The 22,298-nt window shown below is 30.3% G+C and overlaps 1 protein-coding gene across 1 annotated transcript in view; it reads left to right on the forward strand.

Moving 5' to 3' along the window:
- The window catches only part of LOC124422309 (phosphatase and actin regulator 4), a 123,273-nt gene that overhangs the window by 91,708 nt on the left and 9,267 nt on the right, over nucleotides 1–22,298 (forward strand). The window contains exons 6-7 of the mRNA XM_046958602.1: nucleotides 20,078–20,278; nucleotides 21,859–22,089. Coding sequence (XP_046814558.1) covers nucleotides 20,078–20,278; nucleotides 21,859–22,089 — 432 coding nt within the window. The remainder of the gene's footprint in view (nucleotides 1–20,077; nucleotides 20,279–21,858; nucleotides 22,090–22,298) is intronic.

The following is a 22,298-nucleotide window of genomic DNA, read 5'->3' on the forward strand; positions in this document are numbered from 1 at the left end:
TTCGGTGAAAAGTGAAAAAAAAATTCAATTGATTGAACCTCTTTCATCCTAATTCGTCGATTTTTATATAAATAGAAATTCCTTTTCTTATTGAAGATCAGAGATCTCTGTGATCGTTAAATCGCTGGCTGAATTCGAGTGATGGGGGAAAGCAGTTAATAAAAGACAAAGATAAGAACATCATTAAAGAAATTTCAAAAACAAGATCGGAATATCTGAGAAGAATTTCCCGAATCAAATTTGAGTGGCTGATATCGTCAAGTGTTTTGCTCAATACTGTGAGCCAAACTTGATTACCTTGCTTAAAGAGAGAAAAAGAGGAATAGAAAGAGATATGAGCGGAGTCGGTTTCTTAGCAGCCGTGAAGACGTTCACGCCGAGTGGTCGGAGACGAAGACGTTGCGAAAAACAGCAAAAGGTTCTGGAACTTCCCACTGGATACGTGATGCAACCGGATGTCGTACCCACTTGGGACGCAGCACCTCCGATAACTCCACCTGCGGCTTTTCTCCCGCCAGGATACAAGAAGGGTTTTCCAGGTGAGCTTTTTTCTGAGCTTTCGGGAAAATGATGAGTGAAAGTGAAAATCATGAAAAAAAATAAAGAAAAGAGAACGATGATATATTCGTGATGGTTGTTAGAACAATCCTTTTTCATTTTTGTGTTCGATAATAATATTTTTTGTTTTTATTTATTTACCGTCTACCTGCTGACGCCTTCGTTAGTTTGAAAGATCGACGAATGCGTTTATTTTATCTATTCAACAACAAAACGTTTTCTCTTTTTTCTACCTTCGACGATAATATTAATGTCCGATTCAGTAATCGACTTTTCCTTTCTTTGCTTTCCTTTTCTTCACTTTCCTATCTTCTTTCATCGTTTCTTGAGTTCTGGCCAATTGTTTAACGAGGTTCTAAGATTTTAGGATCAGAAAAAGAAATTTAAAACAAGCAAATTACACATGTATTTATGTAGACGTCTGTATGTTTTAAGTGTAACAAAAAAGAAAACAGAAAAAAGAAAGAGAGAGAGAGAGAAAGAGAGAGAGAGAGAGAGGGAGAGAGAGAGAGAGAGAGAGGGAGAGAGAGAGAGAGAGGGAGAGAGAGAGAGAGAGAGAGAGAGGGAGAGAGAGAGAGAATGTTTCGTTCTCTTTTAAAGCTTTTCTCAACTTCAACTTCTAGACGAAACAAAATACATAAGTCTTCATCACTCGCATACAATATTGTCAAGTAACTTGATGTTTTTATTTTTATCTTTTTTCTTTTTCTGTCTGTTTGAAATCGACCATATAAAAAAACGCGTTGAAAAATCGATCAGGAATAGAGGACGTATGAGAGCGTAGTTTGCGTATTTTAACGTGTTTGTAAAAAGATAAAAAAAAAGAGAGAAAGAAAAGTGGGCGTCAGAATTTCGTCTGCTGAGAGACGGAAAGGTATTCGGGATGTGATTTTCGTTGGTGTTTCCCTACCATAAAGTGTGAAATTCGATTGGAAATTTTCCGAGTACCTGAACAATCCGTTCGAAACGTCTCGTCGCGGAAAAGCTGTTCCGATGCACACACGGATTGAAATGCTGTTAACTTCTTGCTTGCTGTTATTTCTCTCACTCTTTCTTTCTCTCCCCCTTCCCTTTCTTTCTCTTATTTTCTATGTTTTGATAGCAAATTCCAAGTTCATCGTTGAAGTGATTCATTTTGTTTCTTTACTACAGACACATGGACCATTATAAAAAAAGAGAATCAATTAAGATTCATTTAAAAATGAATTCAATTAATATAGTATTCGAAGACTTGTTTAAGTTAAAATTACAAAATTATCGAACTACCTATTGTTGTTGATGAAATTTAATTTCCTAAAGTAAATTGTAGTTTTCATAGAAATTTGAAGATAATTTCTTAGTCTCGATCATTTGATGATCCGGTCGAGGTTATGTTGATTTTCTTTCGATTGCTATATTTTTTTGTTTCCAATATGCATAGATTATTAATATAATTCACGTTGACTTGAGTCAACTCGAACTGACGAATCATTCGTAACTCACAGCAGTTACGCTACAGCACGTTCTTCGAATGACTTTATCTTTTTTTCTTTTGTTCTCGATTTTTCCCCGAAATTTTGTTCTTGAATGTCGTTTTTTCGCCACGTTCTATCGATGCGAAAGAAAAGGGTTAAACGAGATTTTCTTGTGTAAAAGCCACGAGAAAAAGCCGATTATTCCGAATTATCTAGTTCGCTCATTATTCTATTCGTTTAGCAATGTAATAATAACTTTTATCGCTTATATTATTTTTTTTCATTAAATTCTTTTTATCCATTCTAACCTCATTGCGATTATGAAGAACATTTTTTTTAACCTTTTATATGCTGTATAATATCATCTTGGCGATACCTGTTAGGTCATAAGTGAAAATAATTCATTGCAATAATAATTGCAAATGAACGTAATTTTTTATTTAAATAAATAAAAACATTAACTAATTCAAAATTTTTATATATATATATATATATATATATATATATATATATGTATATTGATTAATTAATTAATTTTAGTTCAAATTAGGATGCATATACACTTTTCGTATATACGACACAACGCGCCCAGTAATGTAAAGCACGTTAACATGCTTATGATTTTTAAAAGATTAATTTTTTCAAACTCTCTACAAATTTACTATCTTATTATAATAAATGGCTTATTCTTTTTATTATGCGATTTCAGAAATTGCAAAATATCTTCAAATCTGGAAAATTATAAAAAGGAATAAGAAATAAAATGTTAACAACTGAAGTCTTTTTCAATATACTAATAGTTTGAGTATTTTGAGATCTTGGTAATATCGATAAATTGCTTAACGATACTGCTATCTTCTCATTTTTTTTTTTTTTTTTTTTTTTTTTAACTCTTATTCCGTTCGAATGAAAAACAGGAGTTTCACCGAGGGTGGTAGATAATTAACGAGCTTCGTATCCATACAAAAAACTACTATTATCGTAATTCAAACAACAATAGGAATTTTGATAATCTTTTTTTAACAAAAATTTAGAATTTTACTTATATATATATATATATATATATATATATATATATATTTATATATTGGTATATTATTTATATTATATATATATTTATATTTATATATATATATTGCTATTGTATTATATTATACTTATATATATATTTATATTTATATGTGAAGAATTTATCGTCTGATAGCCTTCTTCAATTAAGGTTACTATCATTGTCGATATTATAATACATTAGGTGGTTGCAAGTATACTTGGACATTCTTTCCAATTGAATTGATTTTTTTTTATAAACTTGATGAAGCGCTCTGAATTATTGAGTAAATATGGAGACATTAGTTTGTTTTATATGAAATGTATCAATAATTGAAAAAAGTGGTCTTTTTAAGTTTTATAAATATCTTTTGAAATCAGGGTGAAATACTAAGTATCACTCCGATGATGACTATTTTAAGGATCGTTATAAAAATGTTGATAATGAAGATTTAATAGATATTTGAAAAAGTATACTTCGTTTTAAGATTGATCAATTTCGACATCATATATTTACGAAATATAAATATTCGTTTTAGAAACGAACTCTTGATAAAAAATATAAAAAAGTCATCTTGTGTATTCTTTATTATTATTGATACTATAAAGAAACATTTTTTTTAATTCTTCACGTACTTCATATATTATATCAATTTCTCCATACTTATTCAACAATTCAGAGTACTCTGTTTAATTTAAATAAAAAAAAGGTGATTCGAACAAAGAGAGAAGGAGGGAGGAAATATATATGAAATACTCAATGATACAACGATATTTCATATTTTAATAAATCTAATTAAACATGACCGAGAGGCGAAACTAATTGTATTGTACTCTTTGATTATCATTTGGGAATTTACGCTGTGCCTGTTTTTTGTCATGTCAAATTTTTAATTAATAACGATGAATATATAATAATAAAACCTAATACATATCTACTGTTTACAATCAACTGAATTTGTAACAATTATTGTTCAGAATGTGTGATATATATAAAAATGATCGAGGAAAAATTTTTGAAAATTTGCTGAATTGAATTTCTCGGCGCGTTGTCAATGATATATCGTACTGTTTCTTTTTACAAATGGTTAAATGATCAATTATAAATCTTTGCATTATGTTCAAAAAACAAAATGAATGAAGAAAAGTTCAGAACAATCGATCAGAATTTACAAAGGAAAGAATTAAAATCAGACGATGATTCTCCGTGATTTCTAAAATCCTCATTTGACTTATGTTTCAAATTCTAATAAAATTTACGTCGTTAACAATTAATATCAAGCATCGAAGTAATTTCCTGATATGTCCACAACATAATAAAAAACAATTAATCGTTTTGATTTCCATTTCAAATAGAGTAACACTCTCTATTTAATACATGCAAAGTTCCGTGTTATGACTATTTAACAAGTCCGTTAATTTCTCCTTTTATGAATAGAGTCATACCTCAAAATTATTTCAATGAATTCTTTTTAGATTTTTTACTCTTCGATTTTGCAAATAATAGACGTCAGTCTATACAATAACGTTGATTAAACGATAAAAAATTTGTCGACGTTTCGATTAGGTACAGAAGAAAATGGATTTTAATAAACTCGACGTTCTCAAAGTAACGCAACCTTTGAGACATTCTCCCTTTGAATTCCTCTATTTCCTCCGAAAGAGACTTTCTAACGCGAGCTCGTATATAACTTCATCTATTTTATACAGCCACACATATATATACGCGAGTACAAGTTACTGGCGCCTGTATTATAAATCAAACGCCGATATATTGGCTTCGTTAATAAAGAGAAAGAGAGAGAGAGAGAGAGAGAGAGAGAGAGAGAGAGAGAGAGAGAGAGAGAGAGAGAGAGAGAAAGAAAGAGAGAGAGAGAAGAGAGAGAATGAGAATGTTTTTTATACCGAGAAAAGGAAATGAATTCAAAACCTTTTTCGCCTGTCGAGCCTGCCCAATTCGAGACAAACAATTAACACTGACCTACTTTCGGAAATAAAATTTTTCTTTTTCTGTATCGTTTAACATCGCTTTAGTTTCTTTTGTTTCTTTTTTACTTTTACCTTTCTCTCGTTTTTTGTTTTTTCACTGTAGAAAAGTGGAATTTGTATCCTCCCAAATGTATTTTCATGTGCGAACCTTTTAACGGCATAGGTTTGAAAATAATAGCTATTTTGTGCATAAAGCCAGTTAGGGACAATAATAAACCACTATTGTCGTTGATTCGATACGAAGTACGCATAATCAAGAATGATACATGAAACGTGTACATGTGCATCGCACATAATCGAGTAATCACCGATATCATTTTAAAGATCAGAATCTTTTTATCTCTACCTCTATCTCACTGCTGATTTGATTATGTCGTGTTGTTACATTAATTACCTATGGCGTTGAGTTTGCATTATGAGCGCTTTAATAATGACGTTGATAACTCGAAAAGATTTTGAGATTTTTACACACAATTGACCCATCGATTGCTTCCGTTTTCTTTATTTTATGAAAAATGAAAGGAAGGATAGAGAAAAAAAGAGAAAGTGATATAAAATAAAATCTCGATTGCTCTTTTCTATAAGAAAAGTATATTGTTTATAATTCGAGGATGTAAGCCTCTTAAATCAATGCAACTTTCACCCGACTTCTCATTTTTCTACCTCTACGTGCTCATGAATATTATTGATGAAATTATTCTTAAGTTTTTCATTCCAATGAAATCTACGCACAAGAGAAATAAGGTGAGATCTAGGGAAAGATTCTTCAGAGATAATATAAACGTGCTTAGAGATGAGTTTCTGAAATCAAAGGATAAAAAATTACTTACGAAAAAAAGTTAGTTCTGAACTGGCATTTTTTTAAATTGTTCGGATTTGTTTTAAGAAGTTAATTTAAATTTATATATTTATTTTGTAACACTTTATTTGGACCACATACATATGTATACGTGTTTGTGTAAATGTGTATGATATTATACAAACAGAACTACACTATACATATAAATAACACATAGATATTACACTATATATATAAATAAGTATAAAATTGTATTATACTTGTACTAAAACTGTAATGTACTATTCATTACACATACATATACACACACAACATAATATGCACTATACTATATAGAAGGTGTCCCGTTTATATAGAAAAATTGGAATATCTCGTGAGGGACTGAATTTATTAAAGAAATTTTTGTACAGTTTTATTTAATATGAAGGGGCACATCATACGGTGCTAATATTTTTTACAAATCAAATGGTGGGGATAATTTCAAAGTCAAATTCATTTTTCTAAATATAACTATATTTTTATTTTTATAGTTCGATGGCATTTGTTAGGATGAATTGAACTATGTGTCATATGAGATCATTTATTATTGTAAAATGTTATAATTTTAATTGTATAAATTTGCGAATTCTTAAGAAGAATAATCCTACATCACTAGTTGCTGGCTATTAGATTGCATAAACAGAAATCCGAACTTCATATCTCACATATCCATATATAATATTAGTCGAGAATCATTAGGGACAGCGATTTGTGTAAAAATGATTTTCTCGATTGGTTTTTTTCTTGCTAAAACAACGATTAAGAAATCGACAAACGAAATAACAACAATGAACGATCGAGCGCTTTTGTACTGTAGAATTCAAATTTTATACATACAAAACTATATATATATATATATATATATAGGTAGGTGTTTTTTCCTTTTTAACCAACGACCGATATAACTGGCCGATCGATTTGTAAACGAGATGTGTTAGGGCGCATTCCGTCCAACGATGGGCCGAGCTTTCCACTCACTAAACCACTTTTAATTACGTCCAACGATTTCGTGGCTTGGTATACAAAAGTGAGTGTAAAATAGCGAAGTGGCCTGTTCGCGTGAAAAGCGAATGTTTGTCTTGTGCCTAACACAAATCGATACTTTGACGAAAATGACAACAATCGAACTCAACTAAAATCTTGTTTCTTTTTCTTCGAATTCATCAAAAATGAAAAGAAATCGCCAAAAATATCAAATTATTGAGTCCATATGAAATTAATGTTTCAGTTACAACTAAAATATAAATAGTAGTCATTTTGCTAGAATTATATCATTATCTGTTTCTACATAAAAGATTATTTATTAAAATTTTTATTTGAACTCAACTTATAAGTCATTTTCGATCTTTTATTTTAAAAATAAAACAGAAATAAATTCTCATTTTCTTTGATACGATGCTGCAAAATCTTGTTCTTTTTGAAATCACAGAACGCTTTTGATTATAAGAAAAATTTACGGAACATCAAGATACTAAAGTCATAAAACTAACAATAAAAATGCGTAAAAACATACCTTTTATTAAACATTATTGATTACATAACAGTAAAAAAGAAAACATTAACTATTAAATTATTAAGCTTTATCTTTAGATTATCCATTTTAGTTTTTAAATATTTATTATATATAAAAATAAATCTGTGAATATAATATATTTAATTATAAAATATAAGACTAGATTATAAGATAAAAATATAAAAAAAATTGAATTAAATTTCATAGTTTCCTAGTCAATACGTCGTTTTCATAATTTTGTAACAAGTTCGTAGAACACCGTTTAAGAACTATTGCGATATTGTGTTCGATATTCAAAATAAAAGGAAGTTCAAAAGCTAACGAAATCGAGATTTAATCGAGAAGAGAGTACGCTCTTTAAGATACGAATTAAGTACTTAAATTTTGCCAAAGGATCAATAGACGTTCACAGACTAAGTGATATAGCTTGCTACATAATTCCATGGTGTTTGACTTTTCTCTGTTATGAGTAAACCATGGCGCTTGTGCCTTGAAAGTACAGCAAGTTTTCGACAACGAAGCAACAACTATGTCGATTAGGTTGGCGCTACTAATGAAATTGCATCGAAGTCCTTCCGATGTTTCCTAATGTGAGCAGATGGTGTAGGCAAATTAACAAACTCGCTTTATCTATACTTTTTTTGGCAATCATTTTCTTAGGAAATCTTTTGACAAATCCTATTGTATATGGAAAAAGGTCTCGTTGTGTAAAATCAACTTCTTGCAATTAACCTTAACTTTTTCTTTTCCTGTAAGTCTTTTTGTTTTATTAACACTTAACGGACAGGTCACGTAAATTTACATTTTTCCATTCTGATTTTCTAAGACGGGCCTTATAGATTTACATTATATATTTACATTATAGATAACATTTCTTGAATTTTTATTATGCTGCATTAGTTTTTCATTTTTATGCGTATTGGATTTTTTCTTGTTACTATTAGTTGTAGTATTATCTGTCTGTTGGACCTACTGCGCAACTTTGCTTTTTAGGTAGTATTTTTTAGTAATTTTGTTATCGTGAAAATGACAAGCACGAAAGAGTCTTGTGTGGAAGATGCGGAACTTTGTGAGGAAATTTATGCAAATAAGTAAGTGATAATGAATTAGAGAACTGTGATAAATAAAATGCTAATGAATCAGAGAACTATGATGAAAAAAGGGATATTCCTAGTGATGACAGTGAAATTAGAAAAAAATTGTGCGGAGGTTACTGTCTTCAGAAAGTGAATTTGGAAGTAGTGACTTGAATACAGGTGAGTGGGTATCTTGAGTGGGTAACAAACTAATGTCCTTAGAACCTTTTCTTGGTACTTCTGATATACAAAACATACCTAGTAATGTAAAGTGTATTTTTCAGTACGTTGGATTATTTATACGAGACGATTTATTTGCAATGATGGCAGAGCAAAGTAATTTGTATTATGAATAAAGCAAACACAAATATTAGTGCTCTTCTAAATCTAGAAAAATGACTGTTATTACAAGTGATGGAATGAAAAAATTTATGGGAATTATACTTTTGATAGGTCATACGGTGAAAAAGAACTTAAAAGATCATTGATCAATCGATCCTTTGGAAGAAATGTCTATTTTCTCAAAACTTATGAGCAGAGATCGATTTACGCAAATCTTGCAATTTTGGGATTTTAGTGATAACACATTCTTAAATGAAAACTCCCTCAGACTTTGTAAAATAGAACCAATACAAAATTACTTTCTTGAAAGTTTAAAAGTATTTGTAAGCCAAATCAAGAGATTTCAATAGATGAAGGAATAATCCCGTGGAGAGAAAAACTTCGTTTTAAAACTTATAACCCTGTTAAACCCCACAAATACGGCCTACTTGTTAAAATGCTTTGTGAGAGTAAAACTAGTTATATAATTAATTTTGAAATTTACTCAGATCAAGGAAAAACACTTGAGAATACCATATTTACTTTGCTGGATCCTAGATGTTTGTCATCAAGATAACTTATATATATATATATATACATTTGTGTCAAGATAACTTGTATAATAGTGTACATATAGCAAAACGCTTTCTTACAAGGAAAGTTAGAGTTTGTGGAACTATTCGTGCAAATCGCGGCCTTCCTTTAGAACTGAAAGGAAGATCTTAAAAAAGGAAGAATTTAAAAAGAGGTGAAAATATATATTTGCGAAAGGATGATATCTTGTTATAAATATGGAAAGATAAAAGGGAAGTTCATATGATATCCTCAATTCATGATACCAGCATGACAATTGTTGATAAAAAGACTAGAAATGGAAAAGATATTGTTAAACCAAATTGCATTAACAACTATAATAAATATATAAAATGGGTAGATAGGGCCAATCAATATCTCTCACATATTGCGACATAATGAGAAAAAATAAAAAATGGTCGAAGAGAGTGATCTTGTTTCTATTTACGAGGACAGTCCCAGAAGTACCCGACCTAACAAAGAAAACACAAAAAATTTTGAGAAAAATATCTTTATTTCTCTACATAGTCTCTTTTTAATTCGATACACTTTTTCCAGCGATATTTAATAGCTTCTCTTATAGAGAGAATCATCAAGCTCCTTAAAATAGCCATCAACTGCAGACTCCACCTCTTCATTGTTAGCAAATCTTTTACTACCGAGCCATTTCTTCAAGTTTTGAAACAGAAAATAATCCGAGAGAGCTAAATCTGGCGAATAGGGTGCGTGAGGAAGCAATACGAACTTTAACTCATTGATTTTGGCCATCGCGATAACGGATGTATGAACTGATGCGTTGTCTTGATGAAACAAAACTTTCTTTCTCGCAAAATGCGGCCGTTTTTTTTTATTTCATCACTTAAATGTATACAGTGAAATAAGTTCGCATAATATTCGCCGTTGATTATTTTTCCTTTCTGAAGATAATCAATGAAAATTATTCCACGCGCGTCCCAAAAAACTGACGCTATGATCTTGCCTGCAGATAGAACTGTCGTCGTCTTCTTTGGAGCCGATTCTCACCTTTCAGTCCATTGCTTTGACTGTTCCTTCGTCTCAGGTGTGAAGTGATGAATCCATGTTTCATCCATGGTTATGAATCAATGCAAAAACTCGACTTTATTGCTGTGAAAATTTGTCAAATACTCGATTGAAACATCCTCACAACACTGTTTTTATTCCATTATGAGTAATTGCGGCACTTATCTTACGCACAGCTTTCTCATGTTCAAATTTTCAGTCAATATACGATGTATACGCACTTTTTGAAATGTCTGTTAGCTTGCGCACTTTCAGTCGACGGTGATCCAATACTATTTTGTGGATTTTCTTCAACATTTCTGGCGTGGTCACCTCATTTGGATGTTTGTCTTAGCAGTTCGTTCGGCTTCGTTTAAATTCTGCCACCCGATATTTTACTATTGTAAACGAAGGAACAGGTTCCCCTAGAGTAGAATCTAGCTCCGCTTTGATATTGGTTGGACTGAGGCCTTTCAAATGAAAGTATTGTATCATATAACAATGACCAATTTTATCCATGTTTATAAATTCACTGAGAGCTATTCACTATTGATGGCTACCAAATAAATATTAAACAACTAAGTGTCGTCAAACTTCAAATTAAAGCTTTATAAGGCTGGTACTTTCTTCTATAGTCATTCTTTTCAAACAACAACCGCTATCTATACATCAGGTCGAATACTTCTGGGACTACCCTCGTAATTGCGCTCTCTTCAATGCATTGGTAATTTACAAGAAGTTAAACAAAAACGTACATATAATTTACAATAAGTTTTTAAAAGAAGTAGCAAGGATCTGGGTTACCGATCAACAAATAAATGATTCTGCTTCCGAAGAGACTGTTAATTATATTCAAATTCAACCAACTAGGAGGACTCCAAAAATAGATCCACCAGGTAGATTGTCGGGAAACATGAAACAGCACATTCTTAAGCAAATTGTTGGGAAAGGAAAAAAAAAATATCCTCAAAAGCCTTGCAAAGTCTGTAGCTCAAAGAAAAAACAAGTGAAACAAGATATATATGTCAATTCTGTAAGGTTCCAATTCACAAGAGTGAATGTTTTATAAAATATCACACTCGTAAGAAATACTAGATATGTAAATAAATAACTTTATAAAATTTTATCAAATATAGTGTTGATTTAATAAAACTGCTTTAAAACCATACATGTTTATGTAATTCTCTTAAAAATGCCCGGAAATCGAGAAAGACAAAAAAAACAACCCGTCCGTTAAGTGTTAAACAACGTGTTAATATTTTTTGTAAAAAATATTTTAACTGAGATAGACTAGATAATAAATGTTAAGCAACGTGTTAATATTTTTTGTAAAAGATATTTTAACTGAGATAGACTAGATAATTAGATAAAAATCCAATGATTTGAAACTTCCCTATGCTTTTTTCCTCTCTTTTATTTTAATTGTTTTTTTTTACTTTACATAAATATTCGAATGAAATCGTCGATTAATTCGATTTTATTTACGTTAATAGAGATATTATCTTTTCCCTCTTCTTCTACCGAAAATAAAAAACAATGAAAGTATCATTAAATATACAATAAAATCAAGTTATTTTTTGTTTACAATTTGTAAAATTGCTGAGATTCTAAGGATATAGTAATATATTCATATCCCTATAAAAACAATAACATCGATGGTGCATTATGTGTGCTGCAATTTTCGATCTTGCAAAATAAAAAAAAGAGAGAACAAGTGCTATATATGCACTAGAAAAAAATCTGAAATTTTTTATAACGATATATCCATCACGTATGTAGATGCATATAAACAACACGATGATAAGTAAAAACTATAGATTTGAGTTAAAGCATATTAATGTTCTTGATATGCTTTAATTTTGAGATTTCGAAAATTATATCAATTTCCTTCCATCAATGTATTTTCAAGCGATCGACTAAGAGAATGAGAGAGAGAGAGAGAGAGAGAGAGAGAGAGAGAGAGAGAGAGAGAGAGAGAGAGAGAGAGAGAGAGAGAGAATAGCAAAACTTTTGTTCGATGTTACTGAAAAGAAATTGAGTAAATTCTTTGATTTTCTAATCTGTAAATGAAGAATCTTTAATAATCTCTTGAAAAATATACATTAACGTTTCTCAAGAGAATACTTTTATAGTGATAGAGATACCATAAATCAGAAATAAAAAAAAAATCTTACGAATTTTCTATCATTATCAAATCTCTTTTCAAATTTTTATGTTCAAATGCTAATGTATTCTTATAAAAAAAAATTAGAAAACGATAGACAGAAAGAGAGAAACACAATTAGAGTTTTGTATTATGACCACGTGATTAAGGTACCAGCGAACAGTGGTACCAACTTCGTCTTATCCGTTGGAAAATAATAACAGCGTTCGTTTGTTCCCGAACAAGCTCTGCCATAAATGTAGCTGAAATGATTCGAATTAGCTAAGAGAAAAGGTAGAGAGAGTAGGAAAATAAAGATAGCAAAGGATTGGAGAAAGAAAGGAGAGGGAGAGGAGAGAGGCAGAGCCCAAAGCACTCTCGAAACTCGAGGAGGCACATAAACAATGTTTCTTCCGGATAACGTCACCGTTTATTACGTGCATTGTTTGTATCTTCTCTATATATTGCAGTAAAACTTTTGAATCTCAGTCATGGTTATCTTCTAATTACTATCTATCTGTCTTTCTAGATAAATCGTTAACTCTTCTCGAAAATCTGTAAAATGATCGTTTTACAAATTGAAGTCATTAATTTTTCAATGTATATTTTTTTCAGGGGAAGAAAAGAATTTATGATTATTATTAAATATATGTTTATATATAAAATAAAAAAATAGTAAACAAATTTATTAATAATATTATTATATAATTGTTTCTGTATAATTCATTATGAAATTACAGGAGAATTTTTTTTTTCTTTTGAGGAAAATCCGTAACAGAACGCAAATAGATTTCCCATAATGTTTGTCAAGTTTCTATTTTGACAAAATAAGTATTTAATCTTCTTACATTATGTAACATTTTAAAGTATTAACAAGACACATAATTTATTTCTCCTAATCCTTCTCCTTTTCGTTCCTCTTTCCTCTAAAATGAGTTAACCATCAAGGTTTCGGTATGTTAAAAAAATATAAAGGTAGGCGAAGTCAAGCACAAAGTAAGGTTACACGTACTCAAACTCCCTCTTTATCTCTTTTTCATTCTGGTTTGTTCGAAGTATAAATCACAGATGGATATCTTATGGATTACGACTACCACGGAATGTTTAGTACAATAGCGATGATTAATTTCTTATTTATAGTGTTCCATTAGTCTCAGCCGAATGAAACATTCATTAAGATATCCATACCGATTAACGCGAGAATAACAATGAGTGTATCCTTAATTTCTTCATGAAGTAATACAAGAGTATCATGGTGAAAATAGAAAGAAAGAAAAACACTATAAATCAAATGTGGCAATGAATTTTTCTACATGTTCTGTTTAGACAGGTTTATTTTACGAGTTGAACGATACAATTAGTAAATTGTACAACGTCGATCTTTTTTTTGCGATATTTTAAAGGGATGGTATTGTCATCGTCGAAGAGTATGAGAAAAAGAGAGAGAGAGAGAGAGAGAGAGAGAGAGAGAGAGAGAGAGAGAGAGAGAGAGAGAGGAAAGGAAGAAAAGAGATTGATGCCGTCGCATGGAAGAAGAGAGATCGACAACAACAGCATTGTTCGCTATTTCTATATTGCTCTCGGACTTTCATTCTCACGAGAATGCAACGTCATCGTATATAATGTTGATCCAAGCGAATGCCTTATGGCATTTGACGCATTCCTTAGGTATTCCCTTATGTTTTTTATTTATTTATTTTTATTATTATTTATTTCTTTCTTCAAACTACGTGTAAAAATATTATATATTTAATGAAAAAATAAAAAATCGAAATACATTTCGTTTAATCAATTTTGGTTTTAGACTTATCAAATTCGTCCGTTCAAGTATTTCTCTCTCTCTCTCTCTCTCTCTCTCTCTCTCTCTCTCTCTCTTTCTTTTTCTCTTAATTTTATTTTCGATCAGTGATTGAGAAAAATGGCAAACTTTTCGGATTCATTTCACTTCAACAACTTTAGTTTCAAGTGTTGTTTCATCGAATAGAATTGTTCTCTTTCTTTCTTTCCTTATCTCTTTTATTTTATTTTATGAGTGACATTGAGAATAGAAATTATGAACTTTACGAATCCATTTCACTTAAACAACTTTTGTTTTAGACGTTACTTCATCGAAGCAAGTATTTCTCTTTTTCTCTTTTTGTTTGTTTTAATTGATCTTGAGAAAGGAAAATGACTAACTTGTCGCTCTAACTAAACGAAATTTTGTCGACAATATAACGAAAGAGGTATGTGTCAATGCCAAGGGCAGCACGCCACGGAAGTAGCTAGGCTCTATTCATAGTCGCGTTTGTCATATGGTACACGTTTATGTTTTTACTCACGAGAGAGATGTTCTCTCTTTTCTTCTTGATGATGTATGAGAGCGTATCTTTTTGTTTTATTACTTTTATGAGGATAAACATTTAGATCGATTGAACACATATTATCGTCATTCATAGTTTAAAAAATGACATTGTTGATTAGTTTTATACTTTATTTTTATGTAACAAATTTTACAAATTTGCTACATTTCAGTGACTAAGATAACTCGGAATCTGAAATAGTGTCAATAAATAATATAATAATTAACTTTTCATTATAAAAATAATTTTTATTTATATATTAAAAAGAGCAAAATTACACGTGGATTTAATTTATACAATGAAATTTATTTTTTATAAGAGCATATGTGTAATGGATAATACTTTATTTTCCTTTATTGTTTAAAGTAAAAGATATATTATGGTTCGTTATCTTTTACTTGTTTGTGATCATTTCAAAAGTTCTCGTAATTCAATATTTGCTTTCTATGCTATTAAAATATTAAATATTTAATAATAGATCGTGAAAATTTCTTTAGCTCTGATAACTGATACTGCTGTGAAATATTATTTTATTGATGTTTTTTAAGTCGAATAAAATCAATTATCTTTATTTGTTTTCTTTTTTAACACGTCTGTAAAAACGATATTGGTATCAATTATTGATATATTAAAGTTTGATATATAAAATTTTGTTATAAAACTTTTGTTATTAAAATTTTATGATGGATATATTTAATGACTATGTGTATATATTTAATGGCAATTTTTCTAATAGAAAGAACCGTCAGTAAAATCTGCATTCGTTTTAGTAGACTAACTTGGCAGCAAAGACTTTGCAGAAGAATTAAAAATAAAGTGATCTTTTCTTTTACGAAACTGTCATACGCAGCTTGCGATCGATATGTTTGAGAAAGGCAATCCGTGGCATTCGATTCGATATTTTAAGAAACAGGCGGATATGAAAAGAAACAAAGAGGGAGAGGGAAAATCAATCATACACATCCGAAGGTCGACTCGTAGAATCTTCGCGCAATTCGTTGGAGCTAATTTTCCTGCAGTAATTCTCACACAGCCACGTCTATTTTCATCACACGATGAGTTTCTACTTGTTTCTAAAGGCAGTCTCGGATAAGCGTCTCGACAGTTTGCTTCGAACTCAAGAAAAAGAAAGAGGAGGAAAATGTCGCGAACAACATTCTTTTAAATAGACAGAGAGAATGGAAAATTCGAGCATTTTTCGTCTAGTCGAGTTGATTCTCATCGAATAGATTGTATCGTACATTCATTTTGGCAAGGTATTTAAAATATAGATAACTATTTAACATTACAATTATAAAATCCATTAAAATTGTTTTCAAGTACTTGTCAAATTAATGGATAATAAAAAATAGATTGGCAGTTTTAATATTAAACCTATAGTGATTTCTATGTTTCTAGTGCCACTTGCATTAGAAAAACTAAAAAAACAATTTTGTATTAGTAAGATTCTTTCATTTTATATAATAAGAATAAGTTCTTATCAAATCAAATATATTTTAGAAACGATGTACATACATACATACATACATACATACATACATACGTACATACATACATACATACATACATACATACATACGTACATACATACATACATACATACATACATACATACATACATACATACATACATACATACATACATACATACATACATACATACATACATACATACATACATACATACATACATACATACATACATACATACATACATACATACATACATACATACATACATACATACATACATACATACATACATACATACATACATACATACATACATACATACATACATACATACATACATACATACATACATACATACATACATACATACATACATACATACATACATACATACATACATACATACATACATACATACATACATACATACATACATACATACATACATACATACATACATACATACATACATACATACATACATACATACATACATACATACATACATACATACATACATACATACATACATACATACATACATACATACATACATACATACATACATACATACATACATACATACATACATACATACATACATACATACATACATACATACATACATACATACATACATACATACATACATACATACATACATACATACATACATACATACATACATACATACATACATACATACATACATACATACATACATACATACATACATACATACATACATACATACATACATACATACATACATACATACATACATATGCAGTACGCGATTCGAGCACAAAATGGTCAGATTTGATAATTTGGTCTAACGATCAGATTTGTTGCTTTGATTAAACATTTTTTGTTTCTGAACTAAGAACTTCTGATTTTTATTTGCAATCAATTCCATTTCCTGAGAAAGTCTGAACACAAATAAAAAAAAAGGAGAGATTTTCTTCGGTCACCATTAATTCTCTAACAACTTTACGTATTCTTGAACTATTAATATGCATGCGTTTATATAACGATAATCGTCGTCTTTTCATTCCTCGTAGCTCGATTGTTATTAACATTTCTCTCTTTTTTCTCTTTCTCTTTCTTTTTATTATGGCTAATTCAATAAATTGATGTCAAGGAGATAAAACTGAGCTATACTTATTTGAAACCGTGAGACACGACTCTATCATCTTATCGTTTATTTTTCATTCTTTCTTTGTTTTATTTTTTTTTATAATTGTTAGATTTTCCTAGATGTTTTGATAGATAATAAGATAAACGGATATTTTATTAAACATTATTAACACGATTACGATTAATCGAATATTTAGAAATCGATTCATACTCTTTCATTAAAAATTATATAATCGATTGATTTGAATTCTATCCAATTAGTCGGTTAATTGTAGTTTGTGTTGTATGTGGATTAGATTTTTTGTAATATTATTATATGTATATCTCGCGTATTGATTATTGAACTAATTACCAAATGATGATCTATGCGAAGTATTCGATTATATGATATGTCTAGTTTTAATACATATTGGTTTTTTTTATTTTACAATAGTTCTCTTTAAGAATTTTGTCTCTTTATCGATTTCGAATGTACATATTGCACAATTTGAAAAATATCAATAATTAATATATCTATAGATAAATCAATGATGTCGGTTTTATCTTCCACTGTGCTTATTTATAAATAATAGAAATTAATATAACGGTTAAAAAACGAGTAAAAAACGAATGGTTCCCAATTTTCATGGATGTTATTGGATGGATATTAAATATCCATTATGTATAATTATCAAAGAATAATAAACAATTATTGAGAAGCTTTTTATTAGAAGTATTCTCACTCTATTATTATACATAAATATAACAATTTAGGTTTGCTTTTATAGAAATATTACTTAACGCATAGTGATATTTTTTGTTAAAGTACAGAGATAATGATAAGATATAGAAAGTAAGATTAATTCAAATGGTAGGAAATTTCTGGTCAGAATTTATAATATACAAATATACATAAATACTTGTTTCTTCTTTTTTTAATATTCGATTCTCCAAGATCGGAGAATTTTTTCTTCAATGAGAATGCGATGAAATTCGAATTGTGTTGGCTCAATACGTTTATAGGTTTGCCTTGTCCTCGGTTCTCGTCTCAAAAATGAGAAAAGCTAATGAGGCGAAGAGAAAAGAGAAGAAGAAAAAAGTAAGAGAGGTAGCAAAACGATGTCACATTCGCCAGTTTCATTCGCTAGTTAGAAATTTCATTGGCAACGATCCAAATTGTCATCAAATATCTTCTAATTCGAGAAACTATCGAATCGAATGATTTGTGAAAGTAAAAAGAAGAAAGTGAAATCTAAAGTAGGGTAGATAAATAAGGAAGATAGGAAAAAATAATGATTGTGATGAGAAAAGGAGAAAGAATGCCAAAGTGAACTTCCAATCTCGTTTTTGATTCGATTGAAGTCATAGCTAACGAGACCACTATTTCATTTTCTTTCTCAAACAATCCACTTGAATAGCGGATACTAGCTATCATGAGATCTACATCTCTCTGAGCCATAGAGAAAGAGAGAGAGAGAGAGAGAGAGAGAGAGAGAGAGAGAAAGAGAGAGGGAGAGGAAGAATGTAAAGGGAAAGTTTATTGCTCTAATTTTTTTCAAACTAATTCTGCTGTAACGTGCCGAAAAAAATTGAGAGAAGAACATCCAAATGAAATGATTCGTTTTTTGTCACAAGAGGTATTGTTCGAAATGAATAACACTAAAGCAGCAATCGTGAAAAAAAGGAAGTCAAGAAAGAAAGCAACCAATTGATTTGATTATTGTACATGTATTTTGCAATTTGACGATCATCTAACTTCTTCGTCGATGAATTGTGGAAGACTCGAAAATAGAGCAAGAGGGAAGACCAATCATATAATACTGGTCATCGAACTCGATAGCTCCTACTAAATTCGCTTTTTCCGATTTGGCTGGCAATAAATTCATGCCACATGTTATTCAACGTCGATATATAAACAGAAAGAGAGACAAAGAAAGAGAAAGAGAGAAATAGATAGACGAGGTATATAAATTAACATGCAAATTAATCGTGGTTTGTCCACCATCATAAATTTCGATATTCGATATTTCTTATAATAAAACATTAGAACAAATTGTAGTAAAACTAATCGTTTTCTTTTTATTTATTTTTTTATTTTTTACAATTTTAATGTATGGCATAATTAAAGTCTGGAAATTTGAATAGAAACGACCGTTTATTTTATTTCCAATGTAGTAATAGTGTAGTAGTGTAGTAATAGTGTAGGTAGTAACAGTAGTAGAAACTTTATCGTATCGGGCAGAAATGCATGAAGTGGTAACGCCTTAATGATAACACTCGGTCTTTGATCACACACTTTTCTCTAATTATAAACGTAAATGAGATAAACGGAAAACAATTCACGAATTAATCAGCCCCATCCTTAAGAAACTTGATCAAATGAATAGATTTATGTTTGAAAGGACAATGAAGTTTGTATGAGCAAATTCAACTTTATCAAAAAAGTCGAAAGGAAACTTTTCTCTGAGCGCAGATCTTATTGTTTCTATTATTTTTTATCTTTTTAAATAGAAAGAGAAGAAGAAAAGAAATAGACGAAAGAAGGAGAAAGAAGGTAGGAAAAAGAAGTTTCTTGGGCAGTCTACGTCGAACTCGTTTTTCTTTTCTGTTGCAGAGCCGAAGAAGGAAAAAACTGAACAGAGTGCAAATGGCGCGGTTTCGCCAAGTGGTGAGATTCAGGTCAATCAGGGTACGACGACGAGCGTTACGGTGCCTGTTTCAGATACGACCACAAATACAGGGGATCAACAAAAGCCGCATAGGCCAAGCACCCTCGATGCCAGGGTTGTAGCCAGGAGACTGATCTTGTTCGACAGTGAGTATACATATATACGGAAATATCATCGTTGTTTCTTGTTTTTTCGGCTCAGAGAAAAGTTTGTTCTTCTTTTAAAAAAAGATAACAAGAACTAAGTTGCTTTTCTTTTCTATATTTTTTTACGATAGATTCGTTGCGAATATCACGTTGAATGATTATATTCGTGACTGTTATAATGTTGACTATTTATAGTTATATAGCGGCGGCAATATTAGATATGTATTTTATTTTTTTTTTCTTTTTTTTTTTAATCTACGATATTCTAAAGGGGTTAAGAATTGTTAAAAAGTTTAGACATCTTATTTTATAATTTTCGATATATATTACAACGACGACACAATGATTATTGGCAGAGTATGAGATAGAAATAAAGGAATAACAGGAAATGAATAAACCCAAAAAAGAAAGAGAAGAAAGAAAAAAGGAAAGTAAGACAGAAATCTCAGCAAAATCTTTTAATACTTTTCTATTACATTGTCCTGTGAGGTAGAATATATTGGATTGACCACAAATTCTTCTCGAGTGAGAAGAAAAACAAGAAGAAAAAGAGGGAGAAAAAAATAGATCTAATGAATTACAAAAAGATTGGTACTTTCTTCAGAAATATTAAAAAAAAAAGAAGTTTCGACATTGTGCTCTTGGATTACAGATGTGAGAGAAACAGTGAGAGAGAAAGAGAAAGAGAAAGAGAAAGAGAGAGAGAGAGAGAGAGAGAGAGAGAGAGAGAGAGAGAAAGAGAGAGAGAGAGAGAAAGAGAGATTTTTACAACGATACGTAATTTAAAATTAATTTTATTATTTCTAACTTCAATATCAGATGAAAGAAAGAGTGAACAGTGCAGTTACAATAGTACGATGTTAATTATAAATCATTTAAAGTGTAGATAAAAGAGAGAGAAAGAAATAAAGTTTCTAACGAATAATGCGATATTAAGGCTTTATTTTAAAAGCGTTGGCGGATTAAAAAACAAACAAAAATAAATAATAATCCCTTGTGGATATTATAACTTTCACGATAGGAATTCATAATAGCTGAAATATTTCGTGGTGGACAGTTTGTTAAATTTTGCCACTTTATCGTGGGATATATATATATATATACACACACACATGTACCTATGTGTTTCGAAATGTTTGCCTCGGAAATAATTTTATCGAGCTTATGAATGTTTCGATTATATAATATTCGAAAAAGAGAGAAGACAGATGATATACAACATTAGGTAGATCGTTTTTGTAATTTGATAAGACAAAGATCTTTAAATCGTATGTTTGATCTCGATCTTCTTTCCAATGTCTAGTGAAATTGGATAAAGATGACTCGTTCCGTGAATATTTCGTAAGTTCTCTCGATGACAAGGAAAAGAGAGAGAGAGAATAACCGTTGCCAAGATTTTCTTGACCTTGCAATATACCATCGATATGAATCACGTTCTTTCAATCTCGAATAAAAAATCTTTAAAATAATTCTCGCTTATTATTTGTCTCATTCTAAAAACTTCAACTGTTGTTCATTGATAAATTTTAATTGTTAAATAATTAATAACGCAATTAATCGTATTTTTTATTTAATTTCAGTGGAAAAGGCTGTTCTCGATCAAAGTGTCGAAAATCAACAGCAGGTGATAGAGAGGTGTTATCCTTTACCACCTCAAAACACTCTGATGTTGTCAGAACTTCCGGAACCACCAATTCCCTTAAGCGAGATTGGACCGATTCCACCACCGCCTATGTTCAGCTCGCCGAGTCCCACATTGGTAACGAGGCAGCGACAACAGCAAATCCCTTTATCGGATTGCGAGGACGAAGGTGAGATTGCTTTTATTTTCTTTTTTATTTTCAATAAACTATGTCTAAATGTTCTATGTATATAGTACGAGCTGCTATTTTTTAATTAAAGGAAAAATGTTAATCAACATTAAAATAAAGGATTCTAGAAAAATGTAAAACTTCTTCGTATATTTTTGTGTATGCATCATAAAAATAGCTCGTTCGATGACGTAGAATGCTTGAAAAAA

This window comes from Vespa crabro, chromosome 1 (genome assembly GCF_910589235.1).
Source record: "Vespa crabro chromosome 1, iyVesCrab1.2, whole genome shotgun sequence".
NCBI classification, from domain to species: Eukaryota; Metazoa; Arthropoda; class Insecta; order Hymenoptera; family Vespidae; genus Vespa; species Vespa crabro.